At 48.2% G+C, this 22,557-nt stretch overlaps 1 protein-coding gene across 1 annotated transcript in view; it reads right to left on the minus strand.

The window, feature by feature from the left end:
• KIF15 (kinesin family member 15) overlaps positions 1 to 22,557 on the minus strand; it is a 183,337-nt gene that overhangs the window by 16,194 nt on the left and 144,586 nt on the right. Inside the window, exons 28-31 of the mRNA XM_073550085.1 lie at positions 12,699 to 12,788; positions 12,264 to 12,401; positions 11,382 to 11,491; positions 63 to 138 (exon numbers count right to left, since the gene is read on the minus strand). Coding sequence (XP_073406186.1) covers positions 63 to 138; positions 11,382 to 11,491; positions 12,264 to 12,401; positions 12,699 to 12,788 — 414 coding nt within the window. The remainder of the gene's footprint in view (positions 1 to 62; positions 139 to 11,381; positions 11,492 to 12,263; positions 12,402 to 12,698; positions 12,789 to 22,557) is intronic.

The following is a 22,557-nucleotide window of genomic DNA, read 5'->3' on the forward strand; positions in this document are numbered from 1 at the left end:
TTTTTCTTCTTCGAACAAACGATTGGGCTAATAAACAGGAATAGTAAAGACATACTAGATACCTTCTCCATTCGTTCAGAAACTTCCTTTTCAATCTCTTTTTTAAGGTCTATCATGTCAGATTTTTTATCTTCATTACTATGGATCGGGGAGGGAAAAAAACAAACAAAAAAGTTTAAGGATTTTATCATGAATTAATAATAGACATTAAAGCAACTGTCAGCACAGAATGACTGTTCAGACCAAGCACAGGCACTCGGTTGGTGCTTCATGGTGGGGCCAACTATTTACATACACCTTCCCCCCTGCTTGTTTTCCATTATCTCCACCCTTCTCTGGCTCTATGAAGCCAGAGCCGTCAAAGGAGAGGGAGGGGATAGATGGAAAACAAGCAGATGGGAAGGTGTATGTGAATGATTGGCCGCGGCATGAACAGTCATTCTGTGATGACAGAGTCCCTTTAAAAGGGAGGAAAAAATTTTCTGCATTTATGAACATTTTCTCTATCAAAAACATTGAAAAATTAATAAATTAAATTTTGCAATCCTACAAAGTAATGTGAGCAAGCCATTCTTATAAACCACTATTATGGCACTGTGATGGTGCATGCTACTGTTAGTGCCTAGAGAGCTATACAGCTTATATCATGTTGTGATGAACAGGACAGAAGAAAATAAGTTAAAAATAAGAAAATAGGGATTTTTGTGTACTCGCCGGAAAATCCTTTTCTCCAAGCCATTCATTGGGGGAGACAGAAACAGTGGGTGTTATGCTGCTGCCACTAGGAGGACACTAAGCATTCAGAAAGAAAAAAGTTAACTCCTCCCCTGCAGTATACACCCCGCAGCTGGATGAGATATCTCCAGTTCTGTGAAAAAAAGCAGTAGGAGCTTAAACAGTCAACAGTAACGTACTATGTCAAAACCTAAGAATGCTACAAATGAGCCAGTAGGCTAAACAGGGCGGGTGCTGTGTCCCCCAATGAATGGCTCGGAGAGAAGGATTTTACGGTGAGTACACAAAAATCCCTATTTCTCCTACGCCTCATTGGGGGGACACAGACAGTGGGACGTCCTAAAGCAGTCCCTGGGTGGGGAGCACACATCTGCTAATACCCCATGTACCTCTGAGTTAAGACTGAGGTACTGCCGATTGCAGGATGCGTCTGCCGAGAGCTGCATCTGCAGAGGCCTGAGAATGAATTTAGTAATGTTTTGAAAAGGTATGCAGACTGGACCAAGTCACAGCCTTGCAGACCTGTTCTGCCGTGGCCTGGTGCCGAATGGCCCACGAGGCGCCCACTGACCGGGTAGAGTGCGCCTTAATCCCCGCAGGAATGGGCGCTTTCCTGACATGGTAGGATTCCTGAATCGCAGAGTGAATCCACCTGGCTAGCGTTGCTTTGGATGCGGCTAGGCCTTTCCTATGCCCTGAGGAAGTATGAACAGGGCATCTGACCTGCGGAAAGGAGCCGTCCGCGAGATGTACCGTCTCAGCGCCCTAACCACATCCAGGGTGTGGAGGGCCTTCTCAATGCGATGGACTGGTGCCGGACAAAAGGAAGGAAAAACAATTTCCTCGTTGAGATGGAAATAGGAAACAACCTTGGGCATGAAGGAAGGGGACGTTCTGAGAACCACCTTGTCCTGATGAAAATTCAGGAACGGAGAACGGCAGGACAGAGCTGCCAATTCCGAAACTCGTCTGATTGACGTGATGGCTACTAGAAAGACCACTTTCCAAGAGGGGATGGTCAATGACACGTCCTGCAGCGGTTCAAAAGGATCCTCTTGTAAGGCCCTGAGGACCAGGTTAAAGTCCCATGGTTCTAATGGATTCCTATAAGGAGGCGCTACATGGGAGACTCCTTGAATAAACGTCCTGACCTGAGGTTTGGTGGCAATCCTTTGTTGGAAAAGCACTGACAAGGCCGAAATTTGGCTGTTGAGTGAGCTAAGCGCGAGGCCTGATCTTAGTCTGGTTTGAAGAAACTCCAATTTTCCCGTCTCCCATGACGGCACACATGAGAGAGGGGATCCGCCCAGTCAGGACAGGAACCCTACTGAAGATAAAAGGGGCGGTACCTCTCCCTCGCTTCAGTTGGGTTTCCTGTCCTGACAGGGTCTCGTGCACTGAAGATCACGTACCTGCCCCTCTCTCGTGCCGGCGTGGAAGATCAGGCTGGTTCCTGAGCGCTGTGTGTCGGGAGGGGGAAGCGCCGTCTGCGGGTCCCCCGAGGGCTCAGCGTCCGAGCGGGCGCAGAGTCAGCACGGCCTGGGGTCCTGGGGCTCTGCCGTGGCTGCCGCACCGCCCTCTCCCCCTCTGCCGCATCCAGGAAGCACGGCGCAGCGTCAGGGAGCGGCCACTTCCGGGTCGCACCCCTCTGACGTCACACGCAGGGCACGCTGGGAAGGGGCGTGCCTGCATGTCGTCGGGAGGCGGCGCCAGGATCCAAGATGGCGGCGCCCATAGGAAAAAACGCCGGCCGGCAAGAGAAGATCCCGGTAGCGTGGCAGGGGGGAGGGGCTGTGGGGGTAACCGGAGGAGGCGGAGAGTGCAGTGGATCTCCCTTACATAAGGGAGATGACTACATAAAGGAGATGACCACAGAAGACGCACTCATGCCAAAGCTTCATGATGGAAGTGGGGCAAGACGAGCAGCAGCGTAAGCAGCAGCGACAACAGCGTCAGCAGCAGCAAGAGCTCTCGCCAGATGCCAGGAGCAGCCGCTCGAGTGGTGGGAGCGGCAGTCGTAAACGCGACCGGCATGACTCTGAGACGTCCAGAAGAAACGTCACGAGTGCATCTGAGGAGCCTCCGAGACCGGTACCCCAGATTGACAGTGGTGGTGAGTGATCTACGTGAATGTCACCCTTATGGTTAACGGGGTTCCATTTTTCTCTGATCACTAGGGGTCGAGGAAGGCCAGCAGCAAAATCAAAAATAGAGAATGCGCCCAATGAAAACACCTGCTGGCAGATCAGTGGCAGAAAGACCTCTGCGCTGACTGTATAAATAAAACTATACAGGAGGAAACCCCTGATTTGGTAACTACCCTTAAGGCGCTAATACAACATGAGGTGAAAGGTTCCCTAAAAGCAGCCCTTAAAAAGAAGGATAAAAGAGGTCATAGAAGGGATTTTGATTCAGAGGCCTCGCCAGGGCAGAAGGGGCGGGAAAGATCCTTGTCCCCGTCCACCTCCTCTTCCTCTACTCAGTCCTCAGAATCCTCCTCGGACAGCGATATAGGTGGCCGTCCATGTTTCCCAACAGAGGATGTGGAAAAGCTGGTCAAAGCTATTAGGGCTACGATGGGCCTGAAGGAGGAAAAGACTCCTAAATCGTTAGAGGATATGATGTTTGGAGGACTGGAGGAAAGGAAAAAACGCACCTTCCCTGTAAATGAGAAAATAAAGGCCCTTATTGACAGGGAATGGAAAAAAAGGGAGAGGTCAGGGAGATTGCCTTCTACATCAAAAAGGAGGTACCCTTTTGAACAAAAGGATTCAGAGACCTGAGAAAAAGTCCCAAAAATTGATGGGGCTGTAGCCAAATCCTCAAAAAAGGTATCTCTACCATTAGAGGACTCTGGCATGTTGAAACACCCGCTTGATAAAAAAGCAGATGGTTTCCTAAAGCACATCTGGGAAGCTTCGGCAGGTGGATTAAAGCCAGCAATAGCTGGTACCTGTACCGCTCGTGCCCTCATGGTCTGGCTACAACAAATAGAAGACTAGATCAGGGATAGAGTTAATAGGGACGAAATTCTGTCTAATCTGACACTGGTACACGGAGCAGCGGCTTTCCTAGCGGATTCCTCTGCCAATTCCTCTTCGGAAAAAAACTAGAAGAGATTTTGGAACATGCAGGAGATAGGAAGAAAAGCTTTCCCCGATTTCAAGGAGAACCTAAAAAGCAGCCCTTTCGGAGGAGGAGATTTAACAGGGGTCGTCCCCCGGGAGATAGAAAAAACTGGGACTTTAAAGAAAGAAGAGGATTGGGCTATATGTTTAAAGGGCCCTCCACTTCCTCCAAAAAATCTCCCCAATGACATCAGGCCGGAGGTAGGGGGAAGGCTTTCTCTCCTCCTTTCCGCCTGGGCGAATATCTCCCCCAGTACATGGGTCCTAAACATAATAAAAGGACGGGTTAAAAATAAAATTCATCCGTCCGCCCAGGCGTACCTTCATAATGACACCCCGAAGGAAAGCCCAAGAGCAACAGCTGGCCCTGGAGACGGAAGTCTTGGGACTAGTGGAAAAACAAGTCCTACAGGAAGTCCCAGTGCAAGAAGAAGGAAGGGGGTTCTACTCCCCCCTCTTCTTAATACAAAAACCAGACGGCTCTTGGAGAACCATTGTCAACCTGAGGAGACTCAATCAGTGGGTAGACAATTGCTCCTTCAAAATGGAGTCAATCAACTCGGCCACAAAGATCCTGTTCCAGCATTGCCTCATGGCAGTGATAGACTTAAAAGATGCCTACTATCACATCCCAATTCATCAGGAGTATCAAAAATATTTAAGAGTAGCGCTCTATGTCCAGAGGCAGGTGAAACACTACCAATATGGAGCCCTTCCGTTTGGCCTGTCTACAGCCCCCAGAGTATTCACCAACGTGTTGGCGGAAGTACGGTAATGTCTTTTCTTCGTTCCAGGGACATAGTGATCGTCCCATACCTAGATGACTTTCTTGTAACAGGGAGATCGGAGTCCCACTGCACATATCAAGTGAAAGAAATAATAGCAACTCTAGTAGGACTAGGATGGATAGTAAACATCCCCAAGTCAAGGTTAACCCCAGTAAAAGAGCAATCCTTCCTAGGTTTGATATTGGACTCCGAGCGACAACGCTGCCTCCTGCTAGAGAACAAAGTGACCAAGATAAGGGGCCTAGCTCGCACAGCAATACAAAAACCAAATATGACATTGAGGAACGCAATGTCCCTTTTAGGCTCGTTGACATCATGCATACCCGCAGTAGCATGGGCGCAGTACCACTTAAGACAACTACAGTGGGAAGTTCTGTCAGCACAGAAACAATTAAAAGGGCATTTAGAAGGCAAACTATGTCTCTCAGTGGCTATAAGAGATTCCCTGCTCTGGTGGACTGTAGAAAAGAATCTAACAGCTGGTGTCCCGTGGCAAAAACTAGTCGAGGACATCATTACAACAGACGCGAGTGCCACAGGATGGGGAGCACACCTGAGATCCCACTCAATACAGGGGACCTGGTCCTCACTAGAAAACGATCAGAGTTCAAATGTAAAAGAACTATGGGCAGTGGAAAAAGCCGTGAAACATTTCCTTCCCTTACTTCGGGGCCGCCACACCCGGGTCATGACGGACAATCAGACAGTAGTAGCCTACATCAATCACCAGGGGGGAACGAGATCTCGGGGCCTCATGCAAATATCGGATCTACTCTTCCAGCTAGCAGAACAACATCTGTTATCCATCACAGCACTGCATATAAAGGGGGTAGAAAATATACAGGCAGACTTCCTGAGTCGCAGGCACATAAGACAAGGGGAATGGTCCCTAAACCCCCAAGTCTTCCAACAAATAGTTCAGGCCTGGGGCAAACCAGAAATAGACTTGTTCGCTACCGCACACAACCGGAAGGTCAGGAAGTTCCGCTCACTAAATCCAAGGGAAAACCCCTTCGCAGTAGATGCCCTACAAATACCCTGGAAGTTCATCCTGACCTATGCATTTCCCCCTGATAACAATGATCCCAGTAGTGGTCAGGAAAATCAGGGAGGATAGAGCGAGAATAATTCTTATAGCTCCGTTTTGGGCGAGGAGGCCTTGGTTCTCCCTTCTGAGACTCATGTCGGTGACAGATCCATGGATATTACCGGAGATTCCAGACCTGCTTTCCCAGGGACCAGTGGTCCACTCTCAGGTGAAGGGCTTCCATCTAGCAGCCTGGAATTTGAGAGGGTGCTACCGAGTCGCCAGGGATTCTCTACAGGGTTAGTCTCCACCCTGTTGAAAAGTAGGAAACCTATAACATCCCAAATCTACAGTAGAACATGGAAAAAGTTCCTAGACTTCCTGGGGGAACCTTTAGGGGATGTAGCGCCAATGGGACCTATCCTAGAATTCTTACAGTCGAGGCTGCAACTGGGGTTAGCCACTAACACACTCAAAGTCCAAGTCTCAGCTTTGGGGGCCCTATATAACTGCAACTTAGCAGCCAATAGGTGGGTGTCTCGATTCATAAAATCCTGTGGCAGGTCAAGGCCGGTCATTATTCCAAAGATACCACCCTGGGACCTCAACCTAGTCTTAGAGGCCTTAACCAAAACTGTCTTACTGGTAGCCTTAACATGAGCCCGAAGAGTGAGCGATCTACAAGCTCTATCTATATGTCCTCCATATACGCAGATCTTGGATGACCCGAGTGGTTCTAAGACCGGACCCGGCCTATCTCCCCAAGGTAGTCCAAAAGTTTCATAGGACTCAGGAGATCTCCTTGCCATCTTTCTGTAACAATCCTAGAAACCCGGGGGAGCAAAAATTCCATACATTAGATGTAAGAAGAGCCATAGTACAATATATCTCAATGACTAGTCAGTGGAGGAAAGATCAGTCCCTTTTTGTAGCCTTTCAGGGTAGTAGAAAAGGGCACGGGGTAGCTAAGAGTACCATTGTCAGATGAATCAGGGAGGCCATTATGTTATCCTACTCCGCAAGTGGCACTCCGGTTCCAGAAGGCATCAAGGCTCACTCCACCAGAGCCGTGGCTACCTCCTGGGCAGAGAAGGCTGAGGTATCGATTGAGCAGATTTGTAAAGCCGCTACCTGGTCCTCACCTTCAACCTTTTTTAAGCACTACCGACTTGATCTATCTTCCTCTACTGACCTAACCTTTGTAGAAGGGTGCTGCAAGCGGTGGTCCCTCCCTAAGGTGTCTTATTCTACAAAAGTCTCTCATGTGTGCCGTCATGGGAGACGGGAAAACACCAAGGTTACTTACCGGTAGCCGTTTTTTCCGGAGCCCATGACGGCACCTATATTTTCCCCCCCTTTTCACTCCTTTTGGTGTGCACTATAGTTTGGGTGTTTTTTTAGTTAGCTATAATGTGGTGATAGTTTTACCATGTGTACTAACCCGGGGGGCCTCTCATGCTCTGTAAACCAACTGAAGCGAGGGAGAGGTACCGCCCCTTTTATCTTCAGTAGGGTTCCTGTCCTGACTGGGCGGATCCCCTCTCTCATGTGTGCCGTCATGGGCTCCGGAAAAAATGGCTACCGGTAAGTAACCTTGGTGTATTCTCGGGATGGAGAATACCAGAGGGGAACGACCATGATCCTTGCACCATGAAAAGAATATTTTCCAGGTGCGGTGATAGATATGTCTAGATACAGGCTTCCTAGCACTAATCATGGTGGAGATTACGTCGGGAGAGAATCCAGCCTGTGCTAAAATCCAGGATTCAACAGCCATGCCGTCAAAGACAGGGCTCTGGAGTTCTGGTGGTAAATCGGGCCCTGAGAAAGCAGATTCGAGCGATCTGGAAGTCACCAGGGAACGTCGGCGACTAGCTGTACTAGTTCCGCATACCATGCTCGGCGCGGCCAATCTGGCGCGACTAGGATCACAGGCACTCCCTCTGCTCTGATCTTCTTGACGACCTTCGGAAGCAAGGGAAGAGGGGGAAAGATGTATGGAAGCCGGAACCGGTGCCATGGCAGCACCAGGGCATCTGCTCTGATGGCGCATGGATCGGGCAATGAACCGAGACACCCTGTTTAGCCTGGAGGCCATGAGGTCCATATTCGGAGTCCCCCAACGAAGACAGATCTGGTGAAAGACTTCTGGATGAAGAGACCACTCTCCTGAGGCAATGCCTTGGCGACTGAGAAAATCTGCTGCCCAATTTTCCACGCCAGGGATGTGAATTGTTGAGTTGGAGGAATGGTTGGTCTCGGCCCAATGGAGGATGTGACTCACTTTGTGCATGGCCATCTTGCTCCGGGTACCTCCCTGGCGGTTGATATACGCTACAGCCGTGGCGTTGTCTGATTGGATCCCGATGGGGTGACCTGCGAGGAGATGGTGGAAACTCTGTAGAGCCAATCTGATCACTCGAATCTCTAAGATGTTGATGGGGAGACGCGATTCTTGGGTTGACCAACGACCCTGTGCCGTGTGGTGACGAAAGACCGCACCCCAGCCGAGAAGACTTGCGTCGGTGGTTACTATCAACCATCTTACTGGGAGAAAAGATCTTCCTTGATTCAGGGAGGACTTTGATGTCGATGGATGCTAGGAACTCTCCTTTCTCCATGGAAGCAACCACTGACCGGAGAGATTCCATTCGGAATTGCCGAACCGTGACAATCTGATTTAACAGTTTGAGATCCAGAATGGGACACATCGAGCCGTCTTTCTTTGGAACCACAAAAAGGTTTGAATAAAATCCTCTGAACCTTTGGTGATGAGGGACCAGAATGATGATGCCGTCCCTTAAGAGAGCTTGAACAGCCCGAAGGAAGGCTCTCTCTTTCCTTTGGGCGGAGAGGAAAGGAAAAAAACGAGTTGGAGGGGGAGAGGAAAACTCTATCTTGTATCCGGAGGACACTAGCTCCCTGACCCACTTGTCATGGACGACTGCGAGCCAGGTGTGGCTGAAGGAAAGTAGACGGCCGCCTACTTTGTCGGTGTCCGCCGGATACCGCAACAAGTCATTGGGTAGCTCTCTGAGACCTGGCTCCTTTGGAACCAGAAGCCCTAGGTCTGGGTTTCCACGGATGGTTAGGTCTGTACGAGACCTGGGAGCCTCTGTCCCCGCGCGAAGATGGACCTGATCCGGAAAAGAAGGCAGAGGACCACCCGGAGTTGTTGCGAAAGGAACGAAAGTGCACCGGCTGTTGGTTGCGAAACGGCCAAGCAGCTTTTTGTTGAGGGAGAAATTTACTCTTCCCCCCGGTAGCATCTCTCCAAAAAGGCGACCTGTCTGAAATGGGAGAGAAGTCAAGGATCTTTTGGATGCGGCATCCGCCCGCCAGTCGCGGAGCCATAGGGCTCTTCTAATGGAGACCGCTTTAGCGGCAGTTTGAGCAGCGCAGTTGGCGGCGTCAAAAGAAGCATCCACTACGAAGTCCGCTGCGTGAATTATCTGCCTGGCGACCGCGGTTGCTTCCGGAGGAAGATTGGTGTCCTGGAAGGAGGTAATCAAGACCTCTGCCCAAGCGGCCATTGCTTTTGTGACCCAAATTGCAGCGAAAGATGGAAAAAGCGTTGCTCCTGAAGCTTCAAAAACTGAACGGGCAAGGTAGTCAATTTGACGATCGGAGGGGTTTTTGATCGAGGACCCCTCGGACACAGACAGAAGTGTATTTGAAGCCAGGCGCGATACAGGCGGGTCCACCGGAGGGGACGTAACTAATCTTTCATTAGGTCTGGGTCAAAGGGGTATTTAGCCTAGACTTGTGTCCTGTGAATTGCTTATGCGGACGATCTCTATGTTGCTGAACCACTTCCTTAAAATCCGGATGGCTGGTAAATAACCTACGCACGCGCTTGGTTTTCTTAAGAGAAATAGGATGTGTTGGAGCGGGAACATTATCCTCATCCAACTTCAGTATTTTGTTAACTGATTCTATAAAAGAATCAAGAGACTCTTGATCAGATGGAGGATTCTGAGGGGCTGACGTGTCAGAATCAAAATCAGAGTCGTGCTCGCTGAGAACTCCAGGAGAGGGAGAGCGAGAGATAGGAGCCGCAGATGCAGAAGCGCGAACAGGGTTAGGGGAAGCGTCATGGGTCCGCTTTCTAGAGCCCCGACCATCCCTTGAACGAGAACGGCCCCTGCTGGCGGACGGTTCCCTTTCAACGTCAGAGATTTCCTCGGGGGGTAAGGACGCCTTCTGGTTTAAAGAGCCCTCCCGAAGGGAGAATATAGCCTGGGTCAGAGACTCTACCGATCTTGACAGGGACGCAGCCCACTCAGGGGTACTAGACTCAGGAGACCCGTCGGCAGCGGCGGCAGGGTGCGATTGGGCGCAGACCGGGTCGCAATCAGTGCAGAACGGATTAGTCTGTGCACTAGGTAAGCCAGCCTTGCAAGAGGTACACAAGGTAAAAAACGCAGTGTGCTTTTTAGCAACCCGCTTCGCTTCCTTAGATTGAGACATAGCGCTCCTGAAAGGGTTAACGGCAGAGTCTGCTGCAGCTGCAGGGAACGTGCCGGGAAGGGGTTAAGCTTTGATCTGGGATAGGACCGGGTAAGCTGCATCTATCTTGTGTCCCCCGGGAGGAATGGCTGTGGCCCTGCGGTGACACCCGGTATACTGCTGCTCGCATCACAGCTTGCTGAGGATGGATACGGCCCCCGAGATTAGGAGCGCGCGTCTCGTGCAGGCTGAGGCGCCAAAGCGAGGGGGGCGGCGCCAATAGCGCGGGCGGCGCTATTCAAATTGCGGCCTAGTAGGCCTGAAAAGCCCGGGCCTGGATTTTTAGCCTACGCGAGGTAGGTGCCGGTGGGCGGGCCGGGGCCATTTAAATTGCGGCCTAGCAAGCCGGGGACTAAATTTTTCGCGCTACCCGCGGTAGCGCCGGGGGGCGCGACGGTGATGGCCGCTGAAATGGTCCACCGCCGCTGACTACATCAGCGCTACCCTCGGTGGACAAGACCCGACCCCATACCTCCACTCCAGCGTTCAGTGCTGTTCGGTCCTCTATGCAGGCTCTCATCCTCCAGGATGAAGCAGAGCTGGAGTTCTTAAAGGGGCCACGCTCAATCGACCCTCCCTATGATAGGGGGATGGAGAGCTATGGGGCTGATTCAGGGCATATGTCGGTATCCGGCTGCTCTGTCCTGCTCCGGACGGGAACTTCCATCATCGCCAAAGATAGAGGAATCAGCCCCAAAAACGGGGCAGGAAAGGTCCGTGAAGGGTTACTCCACGTGCTTGCCTGTTGTTGGTTCGGGGGAGAGCGGGCCGTAGAAAGGAACCGTCGCCCCCTTCACTCCGTTAATGAAAAAATAAAAATTTACAGAAAAATTCAAAATTAAAATAAAAACGGTGGGGTCTGAAACCAGACCCAAGTGCCTCCTACAGACACTAAGCAAGAACTGGAGATATCTCATCCAGCGGCGGGGTGTATACTGCAGGGGAGGAGTTAACTTTTTTCTTTCTGAATGCTTAGTGTCCTCCTAGTGGCAGCAGCATAACACCTACTGTCTCTGTGTCCCCCAATGAGGCGTAGGAGAAAATTTTTTTATTTTTTTTTTAATAGTGTAAAATTAGTAAAACCTTAAAAAAAATGGTATTCTCAAAATTGGAACAAAACACACAAGGTTAACATGTCCATTCATTTATCTCAGTATTGCAGCCACAAACATAAATTCGTAAAGAAGTCCTTACACAATAGTGTCTCGTCTCTTGCTATTCTCCAGTTGAAGCGTTAAATCCTTGCATTGTCCCTGCAGATTCTGGATTTCAAGACGCAAATTTTCTGTTTCGCACAATTGAGTCTGTAAGAGGAATAATGACAGTGATACAGAAGGTAACACTGCAGTTAATGGAGATGGTCACCTTATTCATATGCCAGCGTATTGTTTCATGGCTGCATAAATTGGGCCATTTTTTTTTTTATCAGTGCACTGTTATGTCTGTGTCATTATATTTTATCCGCAAAAAAAAAAGAAAATTAAAAAAATTCATAAATCGCATGAAACGCTTCTAGCAATCGCCCGGTGCAAAAATACAGCATGCGGTTGTCATCTATTTTTTTTTTTTTACTGACCCATGCACTTGCAGATAACACCAATGTTTCGATCAGCAAAAATAAATCTAACATGTGAAAAGCCCCAAATATAAAGAGTCAGCATGCGGTCCATGGGGAAAACAACCCCTTAACATGTGCATGGGACAGGATTTTGTGGAACTTACCAATATATATGTATTCTAGGTTTCCCATGCATGTCTACACTTACACTCTAGAATTCTGGCATAAACAGCTTTATAAAGAATTGCAACATGTTTGTGCTACTCAGAACGAAAATTTTGAGCCTCTTATTGGATCAGGAGCGTCTGACTCCAGCACGCCCTTTATTTAAAGACTGGTATGAACATCGGCAACCTTGAGACAAATTGGGGCCAGTGTGTTTCACTTGAAGTAGACTGATGGACAGGTTTGGTCACATGGTCCTTTATAAATCATACTGTGGACAGGAGAAGCCAACGATAAAAGGGGCTGTCAAGTTGGGGATAGGACTTTGTACTTCTTGTATATACGTGATGTACCTTAAGTCTGAGAATTTCTTCATTCTTGGTCATTCGTTCCTCATTTAGCTCAGTTACAACTTTTTCTAATATTGAATTTTTATTTGAAAGATGTGTCAGTTCAGATTCAAATGGAGTTCCCAAAGGAGTTTTTGGGGTCTACAGAGCAAAAAAGACATGTTAGGGAGATTTAGCAATGCGTCCTAAAAGAATAAAAAAAAACAAAAAATGTTAAGAGGGTCTTTAAAATGGTCTATTCAAGCATGTCCCAAGAGATGTTATAATGTAAAAGGGGCTGTCAGATGCAACTATAAGAAATCTATACTAAGCAGTAAGATAAAAACACCATAAGTAAATTATTTATTATAATGTATGATTTATTTGTGTATAAAACCTTTAATATCTAATAATTAGAAAAAAAACCCAAAACATTAATCTTTGTAATGTAAAACGTACCTTAGGAGGTATGGCAGGAGGGCTCTTGTGACAGTTGGGGGGCTTCATTTCATCCTCCACAGTCTTTCCCATTTCATTCTCTTGTTTTAACTTAAAATAGCAAAATATTAAGAAACAGAATAATGATAATTTCTTAAGACTTTGTTTTTTTTTTTTTTCACTTACATATAAGTGGAAGTTGATGGGGTATAGTATAATTCTTTCCCTTTTCCCCATATACATATCCCTTCCACTCACTAACAACGTTGTCTCCAATTATTATACTGGGACAAGCGTCAATGAGACTCATGCCGGACCGTGATGTATGGTCTAGGCACTATCACAGCATCGCCTCAAAGCGTTTAGTCCGGTATCCATCTACTGGACACATCAGGAGGCTATTGTTCGTATATTGTTTCGTGTTATCACATATAGCAGAGCATAAGTGGCTATGATACGAGGCTCATATCACAGCCAGTTATGCTCCGCTATATGCGAGATCTAATACCATTTCATTCATGCTAACCCTTTGTTGGGATATTTGAAGATTTGACATAGGGCCTTAGTGCAAATGATGAGGAAATGATGGAGGTGGTGGAATGGGCAATTTCTGCAAGAAGGGGATCATAATGGAGCACACTTCTGCATGAAGGGGATCATGATGGGGCATATTTCTGCATGAAGGGGATCATAATGGGGCATACTTCTGCATGAAGGGGATCATGATAGGGCATATTTCTGCATGAAGGGGATCATGATGGGGCATATTTCTGCATGAAGGGGATCATGATGGGGCATATTTCTGCATGAAGGGGATCATGATGGGGCATACTTCTGCATGAAGGGGGATTACGATGGGTCATATTTCTGCATGAAGGGGATCATGATGGGGCATATTTCTGCATGAAGGGGATCATGATGGGGCATATTTCTGCATGAAGGGGATCATGATGGGGCATACTTCTGCATGAAGGGGGATTACGATGGGTCATATTTCTGCATGAAGGGGATCATGATGGGGCATATTTCTGCATGAAGGGGATCATGATGGGGCATATTTCTGCATTAAGGGGATCACGATAAGGGCATATTTCTGCATGAAGAGGATCAAGATGGAGCATATTTCTGTATGAAGGGGATCATGATGGGGCATATTTATACTTGAAGGGGATCATGATGGGGCATATTACTACAAGAAGGGGACAATGATGGGGCATATTACTACAAGAAGGGGCTCATGATGGGGCATATTACTACAAGAAGGGGCTCATGATGGGGCATTTGGCACGTGTTGGCACTTTGTCATAAATAATTGGGTTTTAGGTTGCAGTTTGGGCACTCGGTCTCAGAAAGGTCCGCCATCACTAATATAGGGCTATTACATGCATAAAGCATGCGAGAACATGATGCGAGGAACCTGGTTATGGTAAAAAGTTTTGAATGGGCAACACAGGGATAGTTAGGTTAATGCGTTGAGACAGTAGGCAAGTCTGAACAAATGTGTTTTTAGGGCACGCTTAAAACTGTGGGGATTGGGGATTAATCGTATTAACCTTGGTAGTGCATTCCAAAGAATTGGTGCAGCACGTGAAAAGTCTTGGAGATGGGAGTGGGAGGTTCTGATTATTAAGGATGTTAACCTCAATAAATCAGAATCACCTCAAAATCACTTATCTCTGCAATGACCTTTTAAAATGTCAATGCAATGTAAGCAGCTAGCATTAGATACTGTAGCTATGGGGAAGAGCAGCTGACTGTCACACATGGTCAGACTTTGCAGAGAAAAAATTAGCGTGGTTTATTATCATGTTTACCTTCTATGTTTACACTGAATCAAAAAGCTCTGCAATGCACGCCCCCTCCCCTTTTAATACTTTATTTGTGGCAGTCTGTATAAAATATAAAAAAATTAAATATTTAACCCCTTAGGCTGGTTTCACATTTGCGTATGGAGGAGCTGCGGACTTCCTCCATGAAGCTCCGCCCCGTCATGCCTCCTCCATGAAGCTCCCCCTCCGTCGGCATGTAGCCTGCGTACCCTATCTTTAGCATTGGGAACGCAGGCTGTGCCACTGCCTGCGGATGCCTCCGCATGTGTCGTTTTGACGGTGCGGAGACCGCACCAAAATGCAACACGTTGTGTTCGGCGCAGATCGCCGCACCGTCAAAACGACGCATGCGGAGGCATCCACATACAGCGGCACGGCCTGCGTACCCAATGCTAAAGAGAGGGTACGCAGGCTGCATGCCGACGGAGGTGGAGCTTCAAGGAGGAGGCACGGCAGGGGGCGGAGCTTCACGGAGGAAGTCCGCATCCTTCCGCAGCTCCTCCATAGGCAAATGTGAAACCAGCCTTCGTGACAGATCCAATTTGCTACTTAATGACCAGGACAATTTTTACAATTCTGACCATTGTCACTTTATGAGGTTATAGCTCTGGAACGCTTCAACGTATTCTACCAATTCTGAGAATTTTTTTTCGTGACATATTGTACTTCATGTTAGTGGTAAAATTTCTTAGATAAAACTTGCGTTTATTTATGAAAACAGATGGAAATTTTGCAATAAATTTGCAATTTTCAAACTTTTAATTTTTGTACCCTTAAATCAGAGGGGGGGGGGGTCACACAAAATAGTTAATAAACAACATTTCCCACATGTCAACTTTACATCAACATTATTTTTTTTTTTTTAAGTTCGGACGTTAGAAGGACTTACTACAATAAGCAAGTTGTTGTTTTCAACCATGGGTATATTAAATTGTGTAGGATGTTATAAGGGTTGACCAGTGATTTTTCATTTTTCCAACAAAATTTACAAAACCATTTTTTATGGAACCACCTCACATTTGAAGTGCGTTTTGGGAGTCACTATAACAGAAAATACTCAAAAGTGACACCACTCTAAAAACTGCACCTCTCAGGGTGTGCAAAATCACATTCAAGAAGTTTATTAAGCCCTTCAGGGGCTTCATGAGAACTAAAGCAATGTGGAAGGAAAAAAATGAATATTTTACTTTTTTCACAAAAAATTTGCTTTGGAACGATTTGTTTTATTTTCACAAGGGTATCAGGAGAAAATGGACCACAAAATTTGTTGTGAAATTTCTCCTGAGAACGCCAATACCCCATATGTGGGGGAAAGCCACTGTTTGGGTGCATGGCAGGTCTCAGAAGGGAGCGAGCACTGTGACTTTTTGAACGCAAAATTGGCTAGAACCAATGGTGGCACCATGTTGCTTTTGGAGACCCCCTGATGTACCTAAACAGTGGAACCCCCCCAAATTCTAATTCCAACCCTAACATACCCCTAAGCCTAATCCCAACCCTACCCCTAAATCCAAACCCCAACCATAACCCTAATTTCCAACCCTAACCACAACCTTAACCCCAAAACACCCCTAAACCCTAATCCCATCCCTAAACATATCCCAAACCCTAACCACAACCCTAGCCCAGCCCTAACCCTACCCCTAACTTTAGCCCAAGACTAGCTTTAGCCCAACCCTAACCTTAACTTTAGCCCAACTTTAACACCAATGAAAATATGGAAATACATTTTAATTTTATTAATTTTACCTAACTAAGGGGGTGTAAATGGGGAGCACTACACCCTTATTCCTCAGCGCCATTAAAAAGCGGCACTGAGGCATAAATACCCTTAACTGCCACAGTTAAAAGGTGTTTGATAAGGGGTTAAAAATAAACAATAAACCTCCTAAAAAGCCCCACCCCCATTAAAACAAAGATGTTTAGTGTTTAAAGAATTTTATACGGAAAGGGGAACTCAATTTATAATTTATTTTAGTGATTCTTTGTTTTTTTTTGTTTTTTTACAAGTACAAACAAACAAAACAATTTCCTATTTTTGTTTACCTTTCAACCGATATAAAAAGGAGCATTAAAATTACAGAAAAATTAAGCTCCATGGGTTGCAATAAAGAAACAAACTTTCCTTGAAAATCTAAACAAGAAGAAAAATTGTAAAGTAATGTTAAAAGGGGATGTGTAATAAACCCCCAAAAATGTGTATGGTCAGGAAAACAGGATTTTTTGGGTTGCTTACCGTAAAATCTGTTTCTCGGAGCCTTCATTGGGGGACACAGAGACCATGGGGTGTATGCTGCTGCCACTAGGAGGCTGACACTATGCACAAAAAAAGGTTAGCTCCTCCTCCGCAGTGTACACCCCACCGACCGGCAGGAAGTTCCTCAGTTAGTGAGAAAGCAGTAGGAGAAGTAACAGAATAGATTGAAAACAGAACAAACAACTCAACTGTAACAAACCGACAAACATAAGAACAGGAGTTGTAGAACATGGGAGGGTGCTGTGTCCCCCAATGAAGGCTCCGAGAAACAGATTTTACGGTAAGCAACCCAAAAAATCCTGTTTTCTCGTTCGCCTTATTGGGGGACACAGAGACCATGGGACGTCCCAAAGCAGTCCCTGGGGTGGGAAACAAACTTCCATCAGGCCAGTGGACTCGCCACCGCAGCCTGCAGAATCCTTCTACCTAGGCTGGCGTCCGCCGAAGCGTAGGTGTGGACCCTGTAGAATTTCACAAAGGTGTGAACCGATGACCACGTTGCAGCCTTGCAAAGCTGCAGCGCGGAAGCTCTGTGGCGCACCGCCCAGGAGGCACCCACCGCCCGGGTAGAGTGCGCTCTGATCCCTGGAGGGGCCACTCGATGCTTGACCCGGTATGCCTCCAAAATTGCCGATCTGATCCAGCGCGCAATAGTGGCCTTTGAGGCTGGGTGATGAACAGAGAGTCTGACTTCCGCAAGGAAGTCGTCCAGGCTAGATAGACTCTCAATGCCCTGACTAGGTCCAGCTTGTTCAAAGACCGCTCCCGAGGGTGAGCTGGGCTCGGGCAGAAGGATGGCAGAACAATGTCCTCATTGAGGTGAAACGAAGACACCACCTTCGGAAGAAAAGAGGGCGGAGGCCGCAGAACTACCTTGTCCTGATGAAGGACCAAAAAAGGAGAGCGGCAAGAAAGTACCGCTAATTCCGACACGCGCCGGATGGAGGTAATGGCCACCAGAAAGGCCACTTTCCAAGAAAGGAGGGAAAGGGAAACGTCCCTGAGAGGTTCAAAAGGAGGACCCTGCAGAACCTGAAGAACCAAATTAAGATCCCAAGGATCCACGGGAGCTCGGTACGGAGGAACCGTGTGAGCCACACCCTGGAGGAAGGTTTTGACCTGGGGCCGGGAGGCCAGCGTTTTCTGAAATAAAATGGACAGTGCCAAAACTTGACCCGTCAAGGAACTGAGAGCAAGCCCTGCATCCAGCCCTGCCTGAAGAAACGCCAGAATAGAAGGGAACGAAAAAACCAAGGGCGCGATGTCATTGGCCTCACACCAGGAGAAATAGGCTTTCCAAGTACGGTAATAGATCTTCGAAGAAGGCGGCTTTCTGGCGCGGATCATGGTATGAATTACCCGATCAGAGAATCCTGCTCGTCTCAAAACCTCGGTCTCAACAGCCACGCCGTTAAATTGAGCGACCGAGAATTGGGGTGGCAAATCGGGCCTTGAGACAGCAGATCTGCCCGTCGGGAAGCTTCCAGGGGGCGTCCGCGAGAAGGTTGACAATGTCTGCGAACCAAGACCTTCTGGGCCAATTCGGGGCGATGAGGATGACTGGAATCCCCTCTGCTTTGATTTTCTTTAACAACTTGGGAAGAAGAGGCAGAGGAGGGAACAGGTAGGGGAGCACGAACTGTGACCAAGGGACGGCTAGAGCGTCAGCGCCCACTGCCAGAGGGTCCCGAGACCTGGACACGAATTGTGGGACTTTCCTATAGAGGCGAGATGCCATGAGGTCTACATCCGGGGCTCCCCACCGACGGCAGAGCAGATGAAACACCTCCGGATGTAGGGACCATTCCCCAGCCGCGAGACCCTCGCGGCTGAGGAAATCGGCGGCCCAGTTGTCCACGCCGGGAATGTGAACCGCGGAAATCGTTGGAACAAAGGTCTCTGCCCATTGAAGAATTCTGGACACTTCCGCCAGGGCTGAGACACTCCGTGTCCCCCCTTGGCGGTTGATATACGCCACCGCTGTGGCATTGTCTGTCTGAATCCTGACAGGCAGGCCCTTGAGGCGCCTTTCCCAGTGGACGAGAGCTAGATGGATCGCCCGTATCTCTAGGACATTGATCTGCAGAGCTGATTCCTGAGTCGACCATCGACCCTGAACAGTGTGATTGCGGAACACTGCACCCCAGCCGATGAGGCTGGCGTCCGTAGTGACAATCTGCCAGTGAACGGGAAGAAAAGACCGCCCCAAGAGAATGAGGGGAGACGTCAACCACCAGTTGAGAGACCGCCTGATCCGGCAGGAAAGGCGAACCGGACGATCCAGAGACAGAGCCGACCTGTTCCACCTGGACAAAATGGCCTGCTGGAGTGGCCTGGCGTGAAATTGGGCAAAGGGAACTGCCTCTATCGCCGCCACCATCTTCCCCAGGACCCTCATGGCTGTCCTGAGGGATGGAAATCATGTGATCTGTAATGATCGCACGCCCTGCTGCAGGGAAAGAATCTTGTCTTGTGGGAGAAATACCCTTGACCGACGAGTGTCGAACAGAAGGCCCAGAAACACAAGGCGTTGAGTAGGGACCAGACAGGACTTTTCCCGGTTGACGATCCACCCAAAACTGGACAGGGTGTCTAGAATGATCGCCACACTTAGGCGGGCCTGTTGAAAGGAGGGGGCCTTGATCAGGATATCGTCGAGGTACGGAAAAAGAACGAGACCTCTGATCCTCAACAAGGCCATCAACGCCGCCATAATCTTCGTGAAGACTCTGGGAGCGGTGGCGAGCCCGAAAGGAAGCGCGACGAACTGGTAATGTTCGTGAAGAATCGCAAACCACAGGAACTTCTGATGTCCGGGAAATACAGTGGGGCAAAAAAGTATTTAGTCAGTCAGCAATAGTGCAAGTTCCACCACTTAAAAAGATGAGAGGCGTCTGTAATTTACATCATAGGTAGACCTCAACTATGGGAGACAAACTGAGAAAAAAAAATCCAGAAAATCACATTGTCTGTTTTTTTTTTCATTTTATTTGCATATTATGGTGGAAAATAAGTATTTGGTCAGAAACAAAAGTTCATCTCAATACTTTGTAATATATCCTTTGTTGGCAATGACAGAGGTCAAACGTTTTCTGTAAGTCTTCACAAGGTTGCCACACACTGTTGTTGGTATGTTGGCCCATTCCTCCATGCAGATCTCCTCTAGAGCAGTGATGTTTTTGGCTTTTCGCTTGGCAACACGGACTTTCAACTCCCTCCAAAGGTTTTCTATAGGGTTGAGATCTGGAGACTGGCTAGGCCACTCCAGGACCTTGAAATGCTTCTTACGAAGCCACTCCTTCGTTGCCCTGGCGGTGTGCTTTGGATCATTGTCATGTTGAAAGACCCAGCCACGTTTCATCTTCAATGCCCTTGCTGATGGAAGGAGGTTTGCACTCAAAATCTCATGATACATGGCCCCATTCATTCTTTCATGTACCCGGATCAGTCGTCCTGGCCCCTTTGCAGAGAAACAGCCCCAAAGCATGATGTCTCCACCACCATGCTTTACAGTAGGTATGGTGTTTGATGGATGCAACTCAGTATTCTTTTTCCTCCAAACACGACAAGTTGTGTTTCTACCAAACAGTTCCAGTTTGGTTTCATCAGACCATAGGACATTCTCCCAAAACTCCTCTGGATCATCCAAATGCTCTCTAGCAAACTTCAGACGGGCCCGGACATGTACAGGCTTAAGCAGTGAGACACGTCTGGCACTGCAGGACCTGAGTCCATGGTGGCGTAGTGTGTTACTTATGGTAGGCCTTGTTACATTGGTCCCAGCTCTCTGCAGTTCATTCACTAGGTCCCCCCGCGTGGTTCTGGGATTTTTGCTCACCGTTCTTGTGATCATTCTGACCCCACGGGGTGGGACTTTCCGTGGAGCACCAGATCGAGGGAGATTATCAGTGGTCTTGTATGTCTTCCATTTTCTAATTATTGCTCCCACAGTTGATTTCTTCACTCCAAGCTGGTTGGCTATTGCAGATTCAGTCTTCCCAGCCTGGTGCAGGGCTACAATTTTGTTTCTGGTGTCCTTTGACAGCTCTTTGGTCTTCACCATAGTGGAGTTTGGAGTCAGACTGTTTGAGGGTGTGCACAGGTGTCTTTTCATACTGATAACAAGTTTAAACAGGTGCCATTACTACAGGTAATGAGTGGAGGAAAGAGGAGACTTTTACAGAAGAAGTTACAGGTCTGTGAGAGCCAGAAATCTTGATTGCTTGTTTCTGACCAAATACTTATTTTCCACCATAATATGCAAATAAAATGAAAAAAAAACAGACAATGTGATTTTCTGGATTTTTTTTTCTCAGTTTGTCTCCCATAGTTGAGGTCTACCTATGATGTAAATTACAGACGCCTCTCATCTTTTTAAGTGGTGGAACTTGCACTATTGCTGACTGACTAAATACTTTTTTGCCCCACTGTATGGGCACATGTAGATAGGCATCATGGATGTCTATGGAACCCATGAATTCCTGCTCCTCCATGGAAGCAATTACCAAGCGAACGGACTCCATCCGGAAGTGGCGAAGGCGAACTCTCTTGTTGAGTAACTTGAGATCCAAGATGGGTCGAACTGTCCCGTCCTTTTTCGGCACCACAAACAGGTTTGAATAAAACCCTGTGAAGCGTTCCGATTCGGGAACGGGCACAATCACCCCGGAACTGAGAAGAGAGGCGATGGCCGAACCGAACCCCGGGACCAAGGCCGGATCCCTCGGCGGACGGGATTGTAAGAAACGATCCCGTGGAAGAGAAATGAACTCTATTTTGTATCCTGTTGATACAACCTCTCTGACCCAAGCGTCCTCTACTGAGGCGAGCCAGACGTCGCTGAAGAAGAATAGTCGACCTCCCAATTGGAAGGGACCCACGGGAGACCGATGGTAGTCACGCGGACGTAGACCGTCCAGATCTAGATCTGGACGGTCTTCCCTGGGAAGAGTGGGACCGCCAGGACGGAGTGGGCCTGAAGGAAACCTTCTTTCTTTCCTGACGTGCCTGTGGCCTTTGCTGGTTGGAAGGGTTTTCCGCTGTATTGAAACGGCGGAAAGTCCGAAAGGGACGAAACTGACGCCTTGGAGGAGGTCTGCGAGGCTTGGAGGGGAGAAGAGAACTCGTACCTCCGGTAGCGTCCTTAATAATCTGATCCAATTGTGATCCGAAGAGACGCACTCCCTGAAAAGGCAGATTGGTCAGAGACTTTTTAGAGGACAAGTCCGCCTGCCAGGCCTTGAGCCAAATTGTACGTCGGATTGCCACGATATTACTTGACGCCTGAACTGCGCAAGATGCGGCATCCAAGGAGGCAGAAAGCAGGTAATCCCCCGCATGGGAAATCTGATTGGCGAGATCGGCCAAATGCTCTGGTCGTGCCTTATCCAGAATGCCCTGCCGAAGGTCATCTGCCCAAGTGGATATGGCCTTTGCTGCCCAAGAAGAAACAAAGACTGGACATACCGCTGCTGATGCCGCTTCGAAGGCAGATTTTGCTAGAGATTCTATGATCCTATCATTAGAATCTTTTAGCGACGCCACACCTGACAGCGGAAGGACCGTATTATTAGAAAGTCTGGACACGGGAGGGTCCACCGAGGGAGAAGCGGACCAGTTGTCCGTGAGCTCTTTAGCAAACGGGTACAGCACGCCGAGACGCTTTCCTCTTTGAAAGCGTCTGGTCGGATCTTCTCTCTCCTTTGTAAAAATCTTTCCAAACTCAGAATGGAAGGGAAACACCCTGGATGGTGTTTCCGCCCGTCTGGACGAAACCTCCTGATCTGAGAATTTC

This window comes from Dendrobates tinctorius, unplaced genomic scaffold (assembly GCF_039654945.1).
Source record: "Dendrobates tinctorius isolate UK_male_01 unplaced genomic scaffold, ASM3965494v1 ptg000162l, whole genome shotgun sequence".
NCBI lineage: Eukaryota > Metazoa > Chordata > Amphibia > Anura > Dendrobatidae > Dendrobates > Dendrobates tinctorius.